The sequence below is a fragment of the Scyliorhinus torazame genome, chromosome 8 (assembly GCF_047496885.1).
Source record: "Scyliorhinus torazame isolate Kashiwa2021f chromosome 8, sScyTor2.1, whole genome shotgun sequence".
NCBI lineage: Eukaryota > Metazoa > Chordata > Chondrichthyes > Carcharhiniformes > Scyliorhinidae > Scyliorhinus > Scyliorhinus torazame.
In genome coordinates, this window is record NC_092714.1 from 152265524 (window position 1) to 152285902 (window position 20379).

The 20379-nt window shown below is 44.8% G+C and overlaps 1 protein-coding gene across 5 annotated transcripts in view; it reads right to left on the reverse strand.

Annotated features, from left to right (window-relative positions):
* Positions 1–20379, reverse strand: part of dgkh (diacylglycerol kinase, eta) — an 857220-nt gene that overhangs the window by 488625 nt on the left and 348216 nt on the right. For all 5 annotated transcript variants that reach the window (XM_072514377.1, XM_072514378.1, XM_072514379.1 and 2 more), the window contains one exon: positions 19668–19778. In XM_072514377.1, coding sequence (XP_072370478.1) covers positions 19668–19778 — 111 coding nt within the window. The remainder of the gene's footprint in view (positions 1–19667; positions 19779–20379) is intronic.

The window sequence follows — 20379 nt, forward strand, 5'->3', positions numbered from 1 at the left end:
ATGCTCTAATCTGAATAGTTTCCTGGGATATTTTAGCTCCAACAGACAGATGGAGCCTCACCATTGCAACCCCAAAGGAGGGTTGATTTCTGAACGATTCATCCTCACACCAATATATAAAGCAGATGGAATGAACTAAACTGTGGTACACTTCTTCAAATTGCTCTCATGATTACATACTGAGACAATTTCAGCTGGATATACTAAATGTTAACTGGCTGTTAGCTTACTTAAATAAATGGAAAAGTGTCTGTGCTAAAAAAGAGACAAATCTCAACTGGAGCACATAAAGTGTTTTGTGTACAAGTCTCCCACAGGATAGTTTCAGGACACTGTGATTCAACTATCATGCAGCTTTCAAACTTGCTTTCAATTTAGGTTCTTATTTAATCTGACAGATGTCAAGGGATTTCTGTAAAAATACTAATGTCAGGATTTTCACATTCCATTTCAGTATTTATAGCAAACTGGGTTACTTCAGAGAGATCAGAAATTAAAGGCATGAACCTTGTGAAAGAACGTTGCTATTGTTTCCATCTTCACCAAGTACGCCAAATTACAGATACCTTCTATTTTTCCACTGTGTCTTTTAGAGGAAGTGTTGAGGTGCTATTCAAACTTATTCTTACTGTGAAGACCATTCAAAATTCAGTGAGAATTGGTGAAACAGCCAATAAGCCTGTCATTTCTCAGTGTTTTCCAATTGAGCTCTCAAACTGCCTATATTCTCTCTATATTACCACAACCCCTCTACTTTCATAAATCAACCTCCTCGCATTTCCATTTCCCAAGGCCAGCCGTTCCATTTCCTAAATCCAATGTCGACCAGCATTCATGGCACCTGCACACGAGGAGCACTGTACAAAATTGTCATTAGTAAATACTTCAATTCATAGCTGTTCCTTCACTGTCGTTGGGTCAAAATCCTGGAACTCCCTCCTTAACCAGTGGGTGGACCAACCAACTCAGGGTCTGCAGTGGCTCAAGAAGGAAACTCACCACCACCTTCTGAAGAGCAACTAGGGCTGGGCAATAAATGTTGGCCTAACCAGCGACGCCCACATCCTGTAAATTAATTTTAAATATATATATATTTTCTGAGCAAATTACAATTTTGAACTTAATAATCAGAGACAAGAGGTGAAAAAAAAATTAAGCTCACTGAAACTGACCCCTCCCTGACCCTCAAATCTCCAAGCATTGAGATATCACATTGTAATTTGAATTACCCTGATCATTTTGCCCTATTGTCCAGTTGGGTAGTTCATTCTGAATGGCTATCACTCACTGAGTAACAGGCCTTCTCTCCAATTGGCTTTCTAAACTTGTTTTTTACTAACTTTAAGGAGCATGTTAAGAAAACAATCTAGGTTTGCCCTCATTCCTCCCCCTGCCCACTACCACTTTTCATCTGAAGCACTTTGCATTGTTCCTCCCACACTTTATACACTTGGAACTGGTCTCATTCCTTCTATTTTGCAACAACCAAAACAGCACACTGTTCTGGTTGTCTGGCCAGTGCATTGTAAACATAGGAACAGGCCATATAGCCCCTTGAGCCTGTTCTCCATCATTCAATGAAATCATGGTTGATCTATTGAAACATAGAAAATAGGTGCAGGAAGAGGCCATTCAGCCCTTCGAGCTTGCTCTACCACTCATTATGATCATGGCTGACCATCCAAGTCAATAACCTATTCTGCTTCCCCACCTCCCCAGATCCTTTGATCGCTTTATCCCCAAGTGCTACATCTAGTTCCTTCTTGAAAACATACAAAGTTTTGGCCTCAACTGCTTTCTGTGGCAGAGAATTCCACAGGCTGACCACTCTCTGGGCGAAGAAATTTCTCTTCATCTCAGTCCTAAATGTATCTTTAGACTGTGGTTCAGGACTCCCCCGCTATCGGGAATATCCTTTCTAGTCCTGTTAGAATTTTATAGGTTTCGATGAGATCGCCCCTCATTCTTCTGAACTCCAGCGAATACAATCCAAACTGACTCAATCTCTCCTCATAAGTCAGTCCTGCCATCCCAAGAATCAGTCTCGTAAGCTTTGCTGTACTCCCTCCCTAGAAAGAACATCCTTCCTCAGATAAAGAGATCAAAACTTCACACAGTATTCAAGGTGTGGTCTCACCAAGGCCATGTATAATTGCAGCAAAACATCCCTGTTTCTGTTCTCAAATCCTCTATGAAGGCCATCATACCATTTGCCTTCTTCACCGTCTTCCCCACCTGCATGCTTACCTTCAGTGACTGGTGTACAAGGACACCCAGGTCTCAAAGCACATTCCCCTTTCCCAATCTATAGCCATTCCGAAATCAATCTGCCTTCCTGTTTTTGCCACCAAAGTGGATAACCTCACACTAATCCATAAAACCATAAGATATAGGGGCAGAATTAGTCCATTCAGTCCATCGAGTCTGCTCCGCCATTCGATTATGGCTGATATGTTTCTCATCTCCATTCTCCTGCCTTTTTCCCATAAACCCCTGATACGCTTATTAATCTACGAACCTACCTCGTCTTAAACACACTCAGTGACTTGACCTCCATAGCCTTCTGTGGCAGATTCACCACCCTCTGGCTGAAGAGATTCCTCCTCATCTCAGTTTTAGAGGATCATCCCTTTAGTCTGAGGCTGTACGCTTAGGCTCTAGTCTCTTCTGTTAGTGGAAACATCTTCTCCACGTCCACTCTATCTGGGCCTCAAAATATTTTGTAAGTTTCAGTGAGTTCCCCCTCATCCTTCTAAACACCATCAAGTACTGATTCATTGTACTCCACATTATACTGCATCTGCCATGCATTTGCCCACTCACTCAACTTGCCCACATCACACAGAAATATCTCTGCATCCTCTTCACAGCTCACCCTCCCACCCAGCTTTGTGCCATCTGCAAATCTGAAGATATTACATTTAAATCCCTTCATCTAAACCATTAATATACATTGTGTATAGCTGAGATCCTAGCACGTGATCCCTGCAGCACCCAGGAGTCACTACCTGACACTTGGATAAAGTTTTCTATCCATCCCAATGCACCAAGTCCAATCCCATGCACTTTAATTTTACATGCTAATTTCTACGTGGGACCTTGTAGAAAGCATTCTGAAAGTCCAAATGAACCACATCCACTGGCCCACCCCTCATCAACTCTACCAGCTACATCCTCAAAGAATTCCAGTTGATTTGTCAAGCACAATTTCCTTTTCGTAAATCCATGCTATGTTCAATCTACGGGTGAACTCCATACACCTGCCATTGCCCTACTTCCTTTAATACTTTTGGATTGTAACCTTCCCTCTGGTGCCCCGATTAGTCAATGGCCTTAGGAAGTGAGGGAGGTTTTCTCCCCACCAAATTAACCATTGCTCCCTTCCTCCCTTGGACATCATGGTTCTGAAGAATGCTTACACCAAAGTCAATGGGAGTGGAGGAGATGTGGGCTGGTGAGTGGTGATAGAGTGGAGATTCCCCTGTCAATGCAAGATCAGCAGGATGCCTTCCTTCCAGCACATTCCTGGGCAAAGGCAACTCGCTCGGTTTTGCCACATTGTCCAAGGTCTCTTCTCCTCTGCTGTAACCACTTACAGCTCCGTCAAGTCCATCCTTTGTTTCTTTACTTGCCCCATTTGCATCTGCTTTTGCCTTGGACCCTTTTGTCACTTCATCAATCATGCCTTCCACACCATCATATTTCTTTTCTTTTCATCTCTCCTTCCCCCCCCTTTTCCCATTCTCTGCACTTGCTTGAAAACAACTCGGGGGAGAAATTGGCTAACCCCTGAAAACAGACATGGGGATTAAAGTACACAATTAACCTGTTCCCATTCATTGCATTGCAAGTAGCACATTAAATTCAATGACTTACTGAACAACACCCAAATGATGAAATTGCCATCAAGATTTCACTTCTTGGAACATTTACTTTAAGAGTCAGAATCAATGTAAATTAACCATAAATCAACAGGCAAATCATGTTTGGCATGAACTATAAATTACACATGAAATAGCAGATACAACAAAGAATATCTCATAGCGTTAGTGGTCAGTTGACCAGGTGTATGGTCACAGATTCAGCCACACAGTTCTTCCAAGCAGAATGCCAGTTCCTGCCCTTCATGGACTTAACCAATTCTCTGTGCGCAGGTGTTTCTACATAAAAAGGGTTTGGCCTGTGCAATCCTCCCTATATGGTGCATTTATTTAGTCATAAAGTACAGAAAAGGCCCTTCAGCCCATCGAATCTGAACTGACAAAACTACACTAAATCTACACTAATCCCACTTTCCAACACTTTTCACATAACCTTGAATGTTATGACATTTCAAGTGCTCATTCATGAAGTTTTAACAGTTGTCAGGTTTCCTGCCTCTACCCTCCCAGGCAGTACATTCCAGACTCCCACCATTATCTGGGTGAAAAAATATTTCTTCACCCCCCTCTAAACCTCTTTCCCCATACCTTCAAATTATGCTCCCTCATTATTTCCCCTACAACTAAGGGGAACAGCTGCTTCCTATCCGTCCTGTTGGATTGGATTTGTTTATTGTCATGTGTACCGAGGTACAGTGAAAAGTATTTTTCTGCGAGCAGCTCAACAGATCATTAAGTACATGAGAAGAAAAGGGAATAAAAGAAAATACATAATAGGGCAACACAACATATACAATGTAACTACATAAGCACTGACATCGGATGAAGCATACAGGGTGTAGTGTTAATGAGGTCAGTCCATAAGAGGGTCATTTAGGAGTCTGGTGACAGTGGGGAAGAAGCTGTTTTTGAGTCTGTTCGTGCGTGTTCTCAGACTTCTGTATCTCCTGCCCGATGGAAGAAGTTGGAAGAGTGAGTAAGCCGGGTGGGAGGGATCTTTGATTATACTGCCCACTTTCCCCAGGCAGCGGGAGGTGTAGATGGAGTCAATGGATGGGAGGCAGGTTTGTGTGATGGACTGGGCGGTGTTCACGACTCTCTGAAGTTTCTTGCTGTCCTGGGCCGAGCAGTTGCCATACCAGGCTGTGATGCAGCCTGATGAGATGCTTTCTATGGTGCATCTGTAAAAGTTGGTAAGAGTCAATGTGGACATGCCGAATTTCCTTAGTTTCCTGAGGAAGTATTGGCGCTGTTGTGCTTTCTTGGTGGTAGCGTCGAAGTGGGTGGACCAGGACAGATTTTTGGAGACGTGCACCCCTAGGAATTTGAAACTGCTAACCATCTCCACCTCGGCCCCGTTGATGCTGACAGGGGTGTGTACAGTACTTTGCTTCCAGAAGTCAATTACCAGCTCTTTAGTTTTGCTGGCATTGAGGGAGAGATTGTTGTCGCTACACCACTCCACTAGGTTCTCTATCTCCCTCCTGTATTCGGACTCATCGTTATTCGAGATCCGGCCCACTATGGTCGTATCGTCAGCAAACTTGTAGATGGAGTTGGAACCAAGTTTTGCCACGCAGTCGTGTGTGTACAGGGAGTAGAGGAGGGGGCTAAGTACGCAGCCTTGCGGGACGCCGGTGTTGAGGACTATTGTGGAGGAGGTGTTGTTGCTCATTCTTACTGATTGTGGTCTGTTGGTCAGAAAATCGAGGATCCAGTTGCAGAGTGGGGAACCAAGTCCCAGGTTTTGGAGCTTTAATATGAGCTTGGCTGGGGTCATGGTGTTGAAGGCGGAGCTGTAGTCAATAAATATGAGTCTAATGTAGGAGTCCTTATTTTCGAGATACTCTAGGGATGAGTGTAGGGCCAGGGAAATGGTGTCTGATGTGGACCGGTTGCAGCGGTATGCGAATTGCAGTGGATCAAGGCATTCTGGGAGTATGGAGGTGATGCGCTTCATGATCAACCTCTCGAAGCACTTCATTACGACTGAAGTTAGGGCCACTGGTCGGTAGTCATTGAGGCACATTGCCTGGTTCTTCTTTGGTACCGGTATGATGGTGGTCTTCTTGAAGCAGGTGGGGACTTCGGAGTGGAGTAGGGACAGGTTAAAGATGTCCGTGAATAGCTCTGCCAGCTGGTCCGTGCAGGCTCTTGAGTGCACGACCAGGGATCCCGTCTGGGCCCGTCGTCTTCCGAGGGTTCACTTTCAGGAAGGCCAATCTGACTTCGGAAGCTGTGATGGTGCGTATGGGTGAATTATGGGCTGCTGGGGCACTCGTCAGCGGATTGTTGGTTACCTGCTCGAACCGAGCATAGAATGCATTGAGTTCATCGGGGAGGGGTGCGCTGCTGCCAGAGATACTGTTCGGCTTCGCTTTGTAGCCCATTATATTGGTCTTAATTTTATACACCTCAATTCGGTCCCCTCTCAGCCTTCTCTTCTCTGTGGAACCTTCTCAGCTGCTGTTGACCCTGGCAGCATAGATCTACCCGTACCACTCTCTCCAGGTCTCGCCTTTCCTCTTTGTGTCTATGTGCCACATAGGTTCCATTATTTTAATTTGCTTTCAATTAGTATTGTTTCCAGGTCAATGGTCACCAGGTCATATGGACCAGCATTTTATATTATCCAAAAACTACAAGTGATACAAACTCTTTGAAGTTCTTTTCAAACAGTTTTTTAAAAACAATTACAGGTTCCCCAAATATGTTGAAGTAATTGCGAATTCTCCTTACTGACTAATTCCATGTTAAATTCTGTCAAACATCCCCCTTCGGAAAAAAGAAAGCTTTATCCCAGTGAATTTGACTTCATAACAGCAATCAAAATACAGCAAGTTCTTAACATCATAAACACGTTAACAAACGGCATGTTACACAAGTAACAACAATGATACATCATATTTTCAAAATAAGTTTCATTACCAACTTTTCTTTTATAATCTTGGAAAATCCAATACGTTCACCTGGCATTAACACACTGTTACCATCCTTATTCTTTAAATTCTCAATCAAGGCATCTGCAATCACATGTTTCATCAGCAACATGCACAATTTGTAGTGGAAATGGCTGCAGCAAACTCCACCGATAGACTTTGGCTTCTGATGTTGATTTATTCCAGGAACACCAGTGTGTTGCGGTCTGTGTAGACTAACACCATTCCCAACATTCATCACATTACAACATCAAACATTCTGTTTTGGCAACATTATAATGCTGAACACGTAACAATCAACCCCATGTGACAATTAAGATTGTAAGTCCTGCTTGCATTAATTATTCGAGTCCCAATAGTCTTGCAAACTCGAGAGTCTTTTGAGTATTTTTTCCAATCTCCGCAAATGACCTTTTAACATTTTGCGCAGTGCATACGGCTTGGTTTTGCACTCGTTATGTTTTTTGTAAATTGATATTGGATTGTGTACAGCTTGGGCCCTGGAATAGTATTTGTGATGGATCCAAAGGCTTTATAATTTATTTGATCAGGTTAACTTTGTCAAAAACAACATTGCTGATTGCTGGCAAACCATCTGTCTTCTGGAAACTGGTGGCTGTGAACTGGAATCCAAAGAGAAATCCCTTTGCTTCGAGGTTCAGCAATTTCTTTGGTTCTTGAAAGCCAGACACTAAATTTCCATCAGGGTTTTCACTTTTTAAAACAGTCTCGGAATTACCCTCAAAGATAAAAGCAAATTGCTGCGGATGCTGGAATCAGAAACAAAAATAGAAAATGCTGGACAATCTCAGCAGGTCTGACAGCATCTGTGGAGAGAGAAGGGAGCTAACGTTTCGAGTCTGGATGGCTCTTTGTCAAAGCTGAAGAGAACTGGAAATAGGGTCAGATTTATACTGTAGTGGGGGCGGCATGGAGCAGTGGTGCTGGATAGAGGGCCAACGATAGGCGGAGATTGACCCTCTGTAGGTGGAGCTGCCCTCTATCCAGCCCCACTGTTCCCCCCCCCACCCACCCCCCAGCCAAAACAGTATAAATCTGATCCTATTTCCAGTTCTGTCAGCTTTGATAAAGAGTCACCCAGACTCAAAACGTTAGCTCCCAGTCTCTCCACAGATGCTGTCAGACCTGCTTAGACTGTCCAGTATTTTCTGTTATGTCTCAGAATTACTCTTTTCCGGTTCTAACTCCTGATCTCCATTCCTTTCCATATCTGCAAATATGTTTAATGTCCAAGTCTATGAAAAAGGTTTCTTCCAGCCAAGCATCTGAATTGTCCTCTGTAAAAGTGAGTTTACCTCATTTTGCTTAAATTCAGGATAGTTTTTAAACTTTAAGTTGTTCTTCATGATTTAACTTTTCGGGTTTCTTTTCCAAGAGTTTCAGGCTTAACAATACTTCCTTTTGTGCAAGTAGTTTGTTTCTCTGTTCAGTAAAATCCTCTTTAGTTGACTTGCAAATGGCTCAGCCACTGGATCCAAGCTTTGTTTAAATCTATTCTAACAAGAGCACCAAAACGTTGTTTTGAAGTTTTAATTTACATACATGAATACATATCCTTTCTCCCAGCTCGATAGTCAGTATTGGACTCAGCTTTTCTACGCTCCTTCAAAGCATTTCTTTCCTTTGTTTCATCATTAGTTTTGTGTCCTGTTGCTACCTGCCTTGCCGCACCTTGGAATCCGTGAAATCCCTACATTGCAGAAGGAGGCCATACGGCCCACCGAATCTGTCCCGACCCTCTGAAAGAGCACCCTACCTAGGCACACTCCTCCGCCCTATCACGATAGCTCCACCTACCCTTGCTCGTGTTTTCTTCTGCATTTTTAATTCAGGCGACTTTAACTCATCGCCATTGCCATGAACTCTTTCTTTTCAGCTGGATGATTCTTTTAAAATTAACAGGCTGAATGTCTGAGTCTTTGGACATATCTTTAATTGAAACATTAATTCATCTAGCAGTTTTACAGAAAGTCATGGGTTCTTTTAAATCAATCAGCCTCAAAGTGCTTTCCCCACACCACAAAAGACGGCAAAACCTTATCCCCAGTCAAGTAATTTCGCAATGAGAAATCTACACCGCCAATAGGCAAACTTGAAACAACACTAACAATTATAAGACCAGTGACGAAGGCACATTTTTAAATAAACTGTGTCCAAAGAAACAGGTAAACAATTTCCATCAATATTTATTTATTTAGTGAACTTCCGACAGAGATCCTGACCCAACACCGAACTTCCATGCCTCACCAGACAAGAGTTAGGACTCTTCATCTTCAAATAGAATACTTCCATAATTTCCTGCAGCCAGGTCCACTTTGGTATTAAACAAAGGAGAACCTAATGGCTTGTCAGAAGCTTTGCTCACTGGGACTGTTTTTTCTTCTAGAGGAGAGCTGTGCAATCTTACAAATGCTAGTTTTGCTTCTTAATTTCCAACATTCTCTTTCTCGTGATAAAAGTAGCATGTCAACCCCCTTGAGCTAAATCTATCTTCTGAATCATCACTTCTACTAACCCAAGAAGGTCCGTGGTCTTTACCTTCTTCCACTTGCTTATCAGGGCCTGACCTCTTCTCATCATCTTTACTGGAAGATTCCAAAGTGGGGCCCACTATTAATCATCTCATGAGTTAACTCAGAATTATCTGCCATAAGTTTTCCTTATTAAAAGTACTTCAAGGGTCCTTCCAGGTCCTCACAGCACTCCTGAAATCTGTTCTCCATCTGCCGGATTGCTGAGGTGCGGCACTGTCACAGTGGCTGTTGGGAACATGAACCTGTTACTGTCTCTCAGGATGACAATATTCATCTTCCACCTATGTCATTCTGCACTTGTCACCCCAGTGCCCTTACGAATGCTGTTGCCTGTCAGCCAGTTAGCACAGACTGCTGCAGTTGAGGCTGAGGTGGTGCAGTCTAAAGCCAGGCCTTCTGGGCCCTGATGCTCAAGGTCACACTCCAAGATCATCTGCATTCTTCTCAATTGAAGGTTAGCATCCTACCATCTCCCAGCCACAGGGGAAGCACCTCACTGGCATGATGTCAGGGAAGGCACAGATGGAAGGCAAGCACGGTTTACAAAGTCCTCATGTGACTTTAAATTTTATAAACATTGGGTGAACACATGATAGAAGTGAAATGTAAGCTGCATATGAAGTATGGGCCTGATCTAAGCAAATGGGAACAGAGTCCCATAGTGAGCACGGTTAGCGGAGTGTTTCCCGGCGCTTGCAGCACCGAGAAAAACAACCCTATCTAACGTGACTCCGGTTAGATACACGGGCTCAGTGGGGAACCCGTGGCCAAGGCCGCATTTAGTCCTGTTTCTTGCACTGAGGAGCCCCGCTCGCTCCAGTGCTGCAAGAGATCTCTTGACCCCCAGCCACGAACCCCGCACCCCCCAAAGACCCAACACATCTATAAGGGGGTCCCCTGGGCCCCATCAGCACAGAAATGCCAGCTTGGCACCTGGGCAGTGCCAGCCTGGCACTTTGCACAGAGGGCAAGCATCTGGGGGCCTGGAATCCCCTGGAAGACCATGACAAGTGCCGCTCCATCTGGTTCTCATTTGTGGGGACCACCCCAAGGTCTCTGAGACAAAGGGGATAGATACCAATGCCTCGGTTACCTCCGGGAACTGCATATTTAGAGTGAGGGCACAATTCTGTGGCCTCGTTGTGATCTCGTTCAACCGCAACGAGGCCAGTGAATAGCGGGAGAGGCCATAAACAAGATTCTCACCGGACTCCAAACAGGTTGCGATACAACCGGCCCACTCCCATAGGCAAAAATCGGGATCTCACATAGCATGGTGAGAAACCAATTATCTCCACTTAAGCCCCATTTCCATATAATTAACAAGAGCGACGCTATATCCAACGGCCTCCCCAGCAAGTGGTCATGCTGGCACCGATTAGTACTCCTTTTGAAAAACGTGAACCTGGAGGAAGGTCTTCTGTGGGGGCTGAGTAGCCAGCTTTGCTTACAGGCAAAGAGACCGGTGGCGCTGAGTTTGTCACCCCAGTGCTCGGCGGGGGGTGTGGAACACAACCATGTGGCAACTACTCGCGGCGCCACCATGCCAACCCTAGATCGTGTTTACCCGTTCCGGGGGCAACACTTGTCCTTGCCCCACTGATCACCCATACTCCCCACTGGCTGATGTGGTCTCTGGCTGTGTGGCTGAAGGCTATTGCTGATAGGTAATTGGCAATCGTGGTTACGTGAGCACTTCACAGATGCCAAGTGGATTCCAGTGGGTGGGCGGGCCATGTAGCATGTGGGATTAATTGCCTCTCATCCCAATTACACCCGGATGCCTGAACACGATGCTTGAACACTGCGGGACCAACACCACACACGCAACATCCGAACACCCAAGTGTGGGATACATCTCCGGGGGCATACCACTGCCGGAGGGTGGATGTGTGCCAAGGGGAGGGGGGGTATGCCTGGAGAGATGGGCAAAGGGTCCAGGGGTCAGCCCTCCCATGTGCCGCCATCGAGACGCGGTCTCATCAGAGGGTAGAACTCGGGGGAGATGGTGCTCACCGTCACCAATCCAAGGGACAAGTCTGGGTTGGCACTCAGCATCCCCTCCTCCCGGTCGGTGCCCATAGGGCCCTGAGGTCCACCTTGGGATGAAGGGGCAGCTGGTTCGAGCCTTGGCTGCCCCTGCGTCATGTGGCTCTGCCATCACTGGTCGACTCCCTGATCTGCAGTGCCTCAGCCATGCCCACCTGAGATTGGCACAAGCTCCGCAGCGTCTCGGCCATGCCTATCTGAGAGTGGGACATGTCCCGCAGAACTTCATCAAGGTCAGCCTGGTGCTGGGTACATCCTCCAGCGAGGCCCTCAGCCATGGCCGTCACCGACTGCGCAATGCCTTGGACACCTTAGCTCATGGTGCCGACGTTGTGCAGCGGGCTCTCCACTGCGGTCGCCACCCTGGCAGTGTTGGCCTTGGTGCCAATCACCATCTCCTGCACCTGTAGCTTCCGAGACTCCTCCAAGCAGCTGTGGATCTGCTGGAGCGACACTGACATCTCCCTCCGAATGTCCCAGCCGCTCACTATCGTCTCCATCAGCCCCGGATAACCCACTTCCAGAGGCTCAGCATCAGGCTGGGACCCAGCTGGGTCCTAGGATCCAGCAGCCCTCCAACTACTGTCTTGCCTGGGGGTTCCTGCCTCCACCAGATGTGCATCATCGGCGGTGTGGTGCTCACTAGATTGTGCCCCAGACACCTGACCACTAGTATTTCCCACCGAGGTGCGTGCATCTGCGGTGGTGGCGGCATTGGTGTCTACTCCCTGCATCTGGTCACAATAAAGGCCATCCATTACATGCCATAAGGTGACCATCCATTTAAATTTTGAACTGGTACAGTCTGGTTTGGAGGTCTTGTGGTGCAGTGGGTAGTGTGCCTGCCTCTGAGCCGGAAGTGCTGGGTTCAAATCCCATCCCATGTGTGATATGAGAGTACCTTTAAGAAATGGGTGTTTATAAATGGGTGTGTATATAAATATCTGTAGTAAGAGTACCTTTAAGAAATGGGTGTTTATTACTGCAATGATGTCAGAGAGTGGGTGGAGCTGGGCTGTCTGTCACCATTTTACTTTTGTTTTAGGCTGTTTGCTGCAGGGTGTATTTTAGTTTTGTTTTCAGTATTGGAGCTGAAGCCAGACCAAGCAGGTGTACTGCTGTTCTCTCTGCCATCAAAAGACTATCTCTTGATCATTTGGTGAATTCAGAATTATAAATGTTCTCAGTAGTGAATATAAACCTAATGTGCTTCTGTTGAAAGATGTTTCTTCTGTCTTCTGGATGTTGTTTGGGAAATTATTAAGGATTACTTAGTGTTGTATTCTTTGGGAGTTGTATTTGAATTGATGGTTGCTAAGATGTTCACTATGTTTCAAAAAAGTTAACTTGAGTTCATCGAATAAACATTGTTTTGCTTTAATAATTACATTTCCATTTCTGCTGTACCACACCTGTAGAGTGGGTCGTGTGCTCCCCATACCACAATCTATTAAAAGTTGTGGGTCAGGTGAACTCCATGATACACTTTGGAGTTCTCTAAACCCTGGCCCATAATACATGACTTGATTGCTGAACAAATGTCCATTCAACACATGGCTGAACATGTTGTGCATCAACCTGCAAAATCCTTCCAACAATGCCAATGGCAGGCAGTAAGAGTGAGAGAGATTCCTAGTCAGTCATGCTTGATGTGGAGTGGCAGCCCTCAAGCCAGAAACCTCTGGCGACAGGCGAGCAGCCTGTTCCAGGAAAAACCCAATATGGAATCAGGCAAAAGTCTGCCTTGTGCACCATGAGGTGCAGGAAAAGAAACAACAACAGTTCTGTGTTCTGAATGATCATTTTGATAATTAGAGATTAGATCAAAAAAACGCCTGGTTTGAAATTCCAGCAATTAAGAGATGCAAAAATGAGGCAGTTTCATGTTTGCATGTGCACAGTTGGAATTTATTAGAGAGAGTCGTCCTGTCTGAGATTGAATAGGGCAACAATTGTCAACTTAATATCCTTTATATTAGTTCACCATGTCCAGTGTACACAAATCCTGGTAAAATTCAATCCAGATCTAATAACATATATACCCATTTATTTTCTTGAAAACAATAAATAAATAATCAGCATCTGCTTTCCACAGAGAAAATTGTACAAATCTATGAATCTGTGGAGGTGGTTTTTCCAAATCTCAAGGCATTTTGAACTTCTATCCTCTAATGTGTAGTCTTGGTCTAATATCAGCTGTGTCTCTCAGCATTTTAACGGCCTTGATCAGTCCTTCCTTCATCGGTAAATTCCAATTTGGATTGACGTAAGATCCAGGATGCCAATTCAGTGCGCTGTCGGAAGTGCATTCTTCTGAATGAGATGTTGAATCAAAGGGCTGATTCCTCCCTCAACCCATCAAGCTGATAACATTACATTTAATTTGAAGGACATCAAACATAGACATGGGGTCAGTCTCCTTTGATTCCACCCCGCTTTCCAGCTCCAGGTTGAATCCGACTGACGGAACTTTAGTCCATTTAAACTTTAGCGGAGCTTCTCAAAATCCAAAAGGAATTTATGACCCCCAAGTCTCCCTATCACAAAGACTGCCAAGTTCCAACTTTATTTTATCCGTTCATGGAATGTGGGTGACGCATTTAATGACCATCCCTGATGGCATTTAAGAGTCAACCACATTGCTGTGAACCTGGAGACACGAAAAGGCCAAACCAGGTAAGTAGGACAGAATTCCTTCCCTAAAGGATTAGTGAACCAGATAGGTTTTTATGACAATTGGTAATGGTTTTATGGTCATCATTAGACTTTTAATTCCAAATTATTTAATTCAAAATTCACCATCTGCCATGGCGAGATTCAAACCCGGGTGCCCTGAGCATTACCCTGGGTCTCTGGATTACTAGTCCAGTGACAATACCACTATGCCACTGCCTCCACAATATGCCCTGTCCTCACCCATCTACTACCCTCATCCATGCCTTTGTCACGGCAAGCCAAGTCTAGACTTGTTTATTATCATAGAATCATAGAATTTACAGTGCAGAAGGAGGCCATTCGGCCCATCAGGTCTGCACCAGTCCTTGGAAAGAGCACCCTACTTAAGCCCACACCTCCACCCGATCCCCATAACCCAGTAACCCAACTAAACATTTTTGGACACAAAGGACAATTCATCACGGCCAATTCACCTCACCTGCACATCTTTGGACTGTGGGAGGAAACCGGAGCACCTGGAGGAAACCCACGCAGACACGGGGAAAAAGTGCAAACTCCACACAGAGAGTGACACAGGCCGGGAATCAAACCTGTGACCCTCAAGCTGTGAAGCAACTGTGCTAACCACTGTGCTACCATGCTCCCCACTGCTGCTCTCCTGATCAGACTTCTATCACCCACCCTATATAAACTTGTTATAATGCAAGTAGTATAACATGCAAGGCAGATGAACTTAGAGCTTGGATTAGTACTTGGAAGATGATGTTGTTGACATGATAGAGATTTGGTTGAGGGAGGGACAGGATTGGTCGCTAAATGTTCCAGGATTTAGATGTTTCAGGTGGAATAGAGGAGGCATGTAAAAGGAGGTGGGGGAGATGCACTCCTGGTTAAGGAGAATATCACAGGTGTACTGCGGGAGGACACTTCAGTGGGCTCATGCAGCAAGGCAAAATGGGTAGAGCTCAGGAATAGGAAGGGTGCAGTCGCAATATTGGGGGTTTACTATTGGCTTCCCAACAGCCTGCTGGAAATAAAGGAGCATACATGTAGGCAGATTTTGGAAAGGTATAAAAGCAACAGGGTTGTTGTGTTGGTGACATTAACTTCCCCAATATTGATTGGGACTCACTTAGTCCTCAGGGCTTGGATGGGGAAGAGTTTCTAAGATGTATCCAGGACGGCTTCTTGAAACATGTAGATAGTCCTACTAGGAAAGGGGCCGTACTGGACCTAGTATTGGGGAATGAGTCCAGCCAGGTGTTCGAAGTTTCAGTAGGGGAGCATTTCAGGAACAGTGACCATAATTCAGTACGTTTTAAGGTACTGCTGGATAAAGATAAGAGTAGTTCTCAGGTGAAGATGCTAAATTGGGGAAAGGTTAATTATAATAATATTAGGCAGGAACTGAAGAATGTAGATTGGTGGTGGATGTTTGCGGGTAAATCAACATCTGGCATGTGGGAGGCTTTCAAATGTCAGTTGATAGGAATTCAGGACCGGCATGTTCCTAGAAGGACAAGTATGGCAAGTTTCGGGAACCTTGGATAATGAGGGATATTGTGGGCCTAGTCCAAAAGAAAAAGGAAGCATTTGTAAGGGCTGGAAATAGATGAAGCCCGTGAGGAATATAACGAAAGTAGGAAGGAACTGGAGACAGGAGGGCTTAAAAGGTCATGAAAAGTCATTGGCAAACAGGATTCAGGAAAATCCCAAGGCTATTTATAGTATATAAAGAGCAAGAGGGTAGCCAGGGAAAGGGTTGGCCCACTCAAGGACAGGGAGGGAAACAATGCGTGGAGTCAGAGGAAATGGGGGAGGTACTAAATGAGTACTTTGCATCAGCATTCACCAAAGAGAAGGACTTGGTTAATGGTGAGTCTGGGAAGGGGGTGTTGATAGTCTGGTTCACATTGAGATCAAAAAGGAGGTGTTGGGAGTCTTGAAAAACATTAAGGTAGACAAGTCCCCAGGGCCTGATGGGATCTACCCAAGAATACTGAGAGAGGCAAGCAAATTGCTGGGGCCTTGAGAGAAATCTTTGTATCCTCACTGGCTACAGGTGAGGTCCTAGAAGACTTAAGAATAGCCAATGTTGTTCCTTGGTTTAAGAAAGGTAGCAAGGATAATGCAGGAAATTGCAGGCCTGTGGGCCTATGTCAGTGATGGGGAAATTATTGGAGAGGATTCTTCGAGACAGTATTTACTCCCATTTGGAAACATGTTGACGTATTAGCGAGAGGCAGCATGGTTTTGAGAAGGGGAGGTCTTGTCTCACTAACTTGATCGTGTTTTTTGACGAAGTGACAAAAATGATTGGTGAAGGTAGGGCAGTAGATGTTGGCTTCATGGATTTCAGTAAGGTCTTTGACAAGATCCCTCATGACAGATTGCTACAGAAGATTAAGCCACATAGGATCAGAGGTGAGCTTGCAAGATGGATACAGAACTGGCTCGGTCAGAGAAGACTGAAGGTAGCAGTGGAAGGGTGCTTTTCTGAATGGAGGGAATCATTGCTGGGACCTTTGCTGTTTGTAATACATATAAATGATTTGGACGAAAATGCAACAGGCCTGATTAGTAAGTTTGTTGATGACACAAAGGTTGGTGAAATTGCGGATAGCGATGAGGACTGTCAGAGGATACAGCAGGATTTAGATCAACTGGAGACTTGGGTGGAGAGATGGCAGATGGAGTTTGATCCGGACAAATATGTGAGGTCATGCATTTTGGAAGGTCGAATAGACATGGGAAATATACAGTAAATGGCAGAATTCTTAAGAGTATTAACAGGCAGAGGGATCTAGGTATACAGGTCCACAGGTCCCTGAAAGTGGCAACGCAGGTGGAGAAGGTAGTCAAGAAGGCATACGGCATGCTTGCCTTTATCAGCCGGGGCACAGAGTATTAAAATTGGCAAGTCACTTTGCAGCTGTTTAGAATCTTAGTTCGGCCACACTTTGAATTCAATTCTGCTTGCCAGAAGGATGTGGAGGCTTTGGAAAGAGTACAGAAAAGATTTACCAGGATGTTGCCTGGTATGGAGGGCATTAGCTCTGAGGAGAGGTTGGAGAAGCTCACTTTGTTCTCACTGGAACGACAGAGGCTTAGGGACGACCTGATAGAAGTCTACAAAATTATGAGGGGCATGGGCAGAATGGATAGTCAGAAGCTTTTTCCCAGGGTAGAAGAGTCAATTACTGGGGGACATAGGTTTAAGGTGCAAGGGGCAAAGTTTAGAGGAGGAGATGTGCGAGGGAAGATTTCTTACACAGAGGGTAGTGGATGCCTGGAACTTACTGCCGGAGGAGGTGGTGGAAGCAGATACAATAGTGACGTTTAAAGTACTCCTTGACAAATACGTGAATAAGATGGGAATGGAGGGATTCGGACCCCGGAAGTGTAGAAGGTTTTAGGTTAGACGGGCAGCATGATCGCTGCAGGCTTGGAGGGCCAAAGGGTTTGTTCCTGTGTTGTACTTTTCTTTGTTCAATAAGATTAAAGCAAAATACTGCAGATGCCGAACAAGTGACAGATGGCACAATGGGAAAGCACAGGTGGCTTGCACTGGGACAAAAACATTTTTATTTGGATTTAAAAAGTGGTCAAGATGGCGGAGAGGGCAACTCTCCAACCCCACAAGGCCATCTGTCACGTGTTCTTAAGGTTTGCTTTCACAGAGTGCTGGCCCTTGTTCTGAAATTAACACATTCTGCTACTTTTCCTTTCTGTCACTATCAGCACCTACTTTAGTCCTTAGTGCTGAAATTAACACCTCCTTTGTTGTGTGTCATAAACATCTTCTTCCAATCTCTCCTAGCTCCTACCTATCCCTGACTTTCTGGTTTGCTTAACCTCCTTTAAATAGTATAAAACCCATCACACATTTCTCCCTCTCTTCAGCTCTGAAGAAGTCACACAGTCTTGAAACATTAAACACTATGCTTTTCTCTCCACAGATGCTGCTAGACCTGCTGGTTTTTCCAGCATTTTCTGTTTATACTTCATAAAGTGAATTTCATCAAAGAGTCTGCTACCCGCATCCTGTCCCACTCCCCATCATTTCAGTGCTTGATGACCCAAGTTGGCTTGCTGCGCATGAGCATCTCAAATTTTACATTCTCATCCTCATCAATCAAACAAAATGAGCCTTATAATAATCTTTATTGTCACAAGTAGGCATACATTAACACTGCAATGAAGATACTGTGAAAAGCCCCTGGTCGCCACATTCCGGCGCCTGTTCGGGTACACTGAGGGAGAATTCAGAATGTCCAAATTACCTAACAGCGTGTTTTTCGGGACTTGTGGGAGGAAACCGGAACACCTGGAGGAAACCCATGCAGACACAGGGAGAACATGCAGATTCCACACAGGCAGTAACTCAAGCCAGGAATCGAACCTGGGACCCTGGAGCTGTGAAGCAATAGTGCTCCCACTGTGCTACCATGCTACCTGCACTTATGTATAACTCCAATGCACCATCATTTCAATCATTGAATATGCAGCTTCATACCTATTCGCTGGCTCATGTCTAAATTACAGGGCATGTGGAGCAGCCATTGCCGTGTGCGTTTAATAAATAATCTATTTTGTTAGCATTTTGCTATGTAACACTCAGGCCATCATGTACATTATGTAGCTGTATACCTCTCTCGGTCATAAAGAAGTTTTCATTAAAAACTTCAAATTAAAAATACAGACATTAGCTTTACAAATAGTATGAGCAGCAGAATGAAAGATAAGGCAAATATTTAACCCAAACAAAGAATCATAACATGGGAGCTTTGTTAGTAAGCTAATTTAATGTCTTTATTTACTGAATAAGCTTTCTTGTCGGTCAGTAATTTTCTCAATATGCAATAGTTTTTTTGAACAGCATGCGTCAAACACTAAACAAAGGCTGTCAGCCCACAAACAAGCAGAATGGAAAGCTGCAAATCAGTGTGAGGTACCAAAGATATTGATTGTGCTGTCAAGCAGGCTGATGTGAAACTATTTTCAGAGGTTCTCGTTAGATTGCACAAGACTGGCACTTGGGAAATTTGAAAGTATGACAGGTACATAACTGTACCGAATATTATCTGGTCAACTGTTGTACTGAGGCAATCAAGTCCGAGGTTTACCTGGTTCTTGGAAAACAACTTGCACAGGTATTTTTGCGCCTTCCCCCACTGGTGAACACGAAAAATCACATGATCACCTATTTCAAAGGCAAGCCCACATCTTGGCCAGTATTGGCCTCGCGAGCAAAATAGCTGACACAGGTGATATGATCATCATCATACTGCTCGTTTGTGGATATTTGTGGGTTGTGTATAAATGAATTACTGCGATTTCTACAATAGAAACAATTTCTACAATAGAAACAGTGACTACACGTCTTGAGTATTTAGTTGGCGACGAAGTGCATTGGGATGAACTGAGGTGGTGAAAGGTGCGAGATGAACACAAGTCTTTCTTTTGAAGTGGTGGGGACTGCTGAGCGGATGGTCAATTCACTTTCTAAATTTATGATCAAGACAAATCAGCAAGACTTGAATACTTTTGTGCGTCCCCTTCCTTACCTTTGAGTCCTTGGCATAATAAAGAGTCCTCCCCCGTAGCTTGAAATATCTTCTTTTCCAACGCTGAAATGAGCTGGTTTGCTTCAGTAGAAATCCTTCCTTTATACTTGTCTGCAAATAATTTGAAACACAGCAATGAAAGCAACTGAGCAGACAGGAATTCTCAAAATAAATACTGGCCAGCGGCTGCAGCCTCACCCATCAGCCAGAGACTCAAGAGTGTCACAGATGTCTACCGCACAGCCAAGGCCCTCTGGCCCACCACATGTGCACCAGTCAAAAACAACCACCTAAGTTCAAGTCCATATCTTTTTTTTTAAATTTAGAGTACCCAATTCATTTTTCCAATTAAGGGGCAATTTAGCATGGCCAACCCACCTATCCTGCACATCTTTGGGTTGTGGGGGCGAAACCCATGCAAACACGGGGAGAATGTGCAAACTCCACATGGACAGTGACCCAGAGCCGGGATTGAACCTGGGACCTCGGCGCCGTGAGGTTGCAATGCTATGTGCTGCCCAAGTGCATATCTAAATGCTTAAATGTTATGTGGGTCTCTGCCTCCACCATCCTTCCAGGCAGTGGGTTCCAGATTCCCACCACCCTCTGAGTGAAAACCAGTCTCGTTCCCTCTAAAACTCCTGCCCCTCACCTTAAATCTATGCCTCCAGTCATTGATCCCTCCACCAAGAAGAAAGGTTTCCTCCTGTCT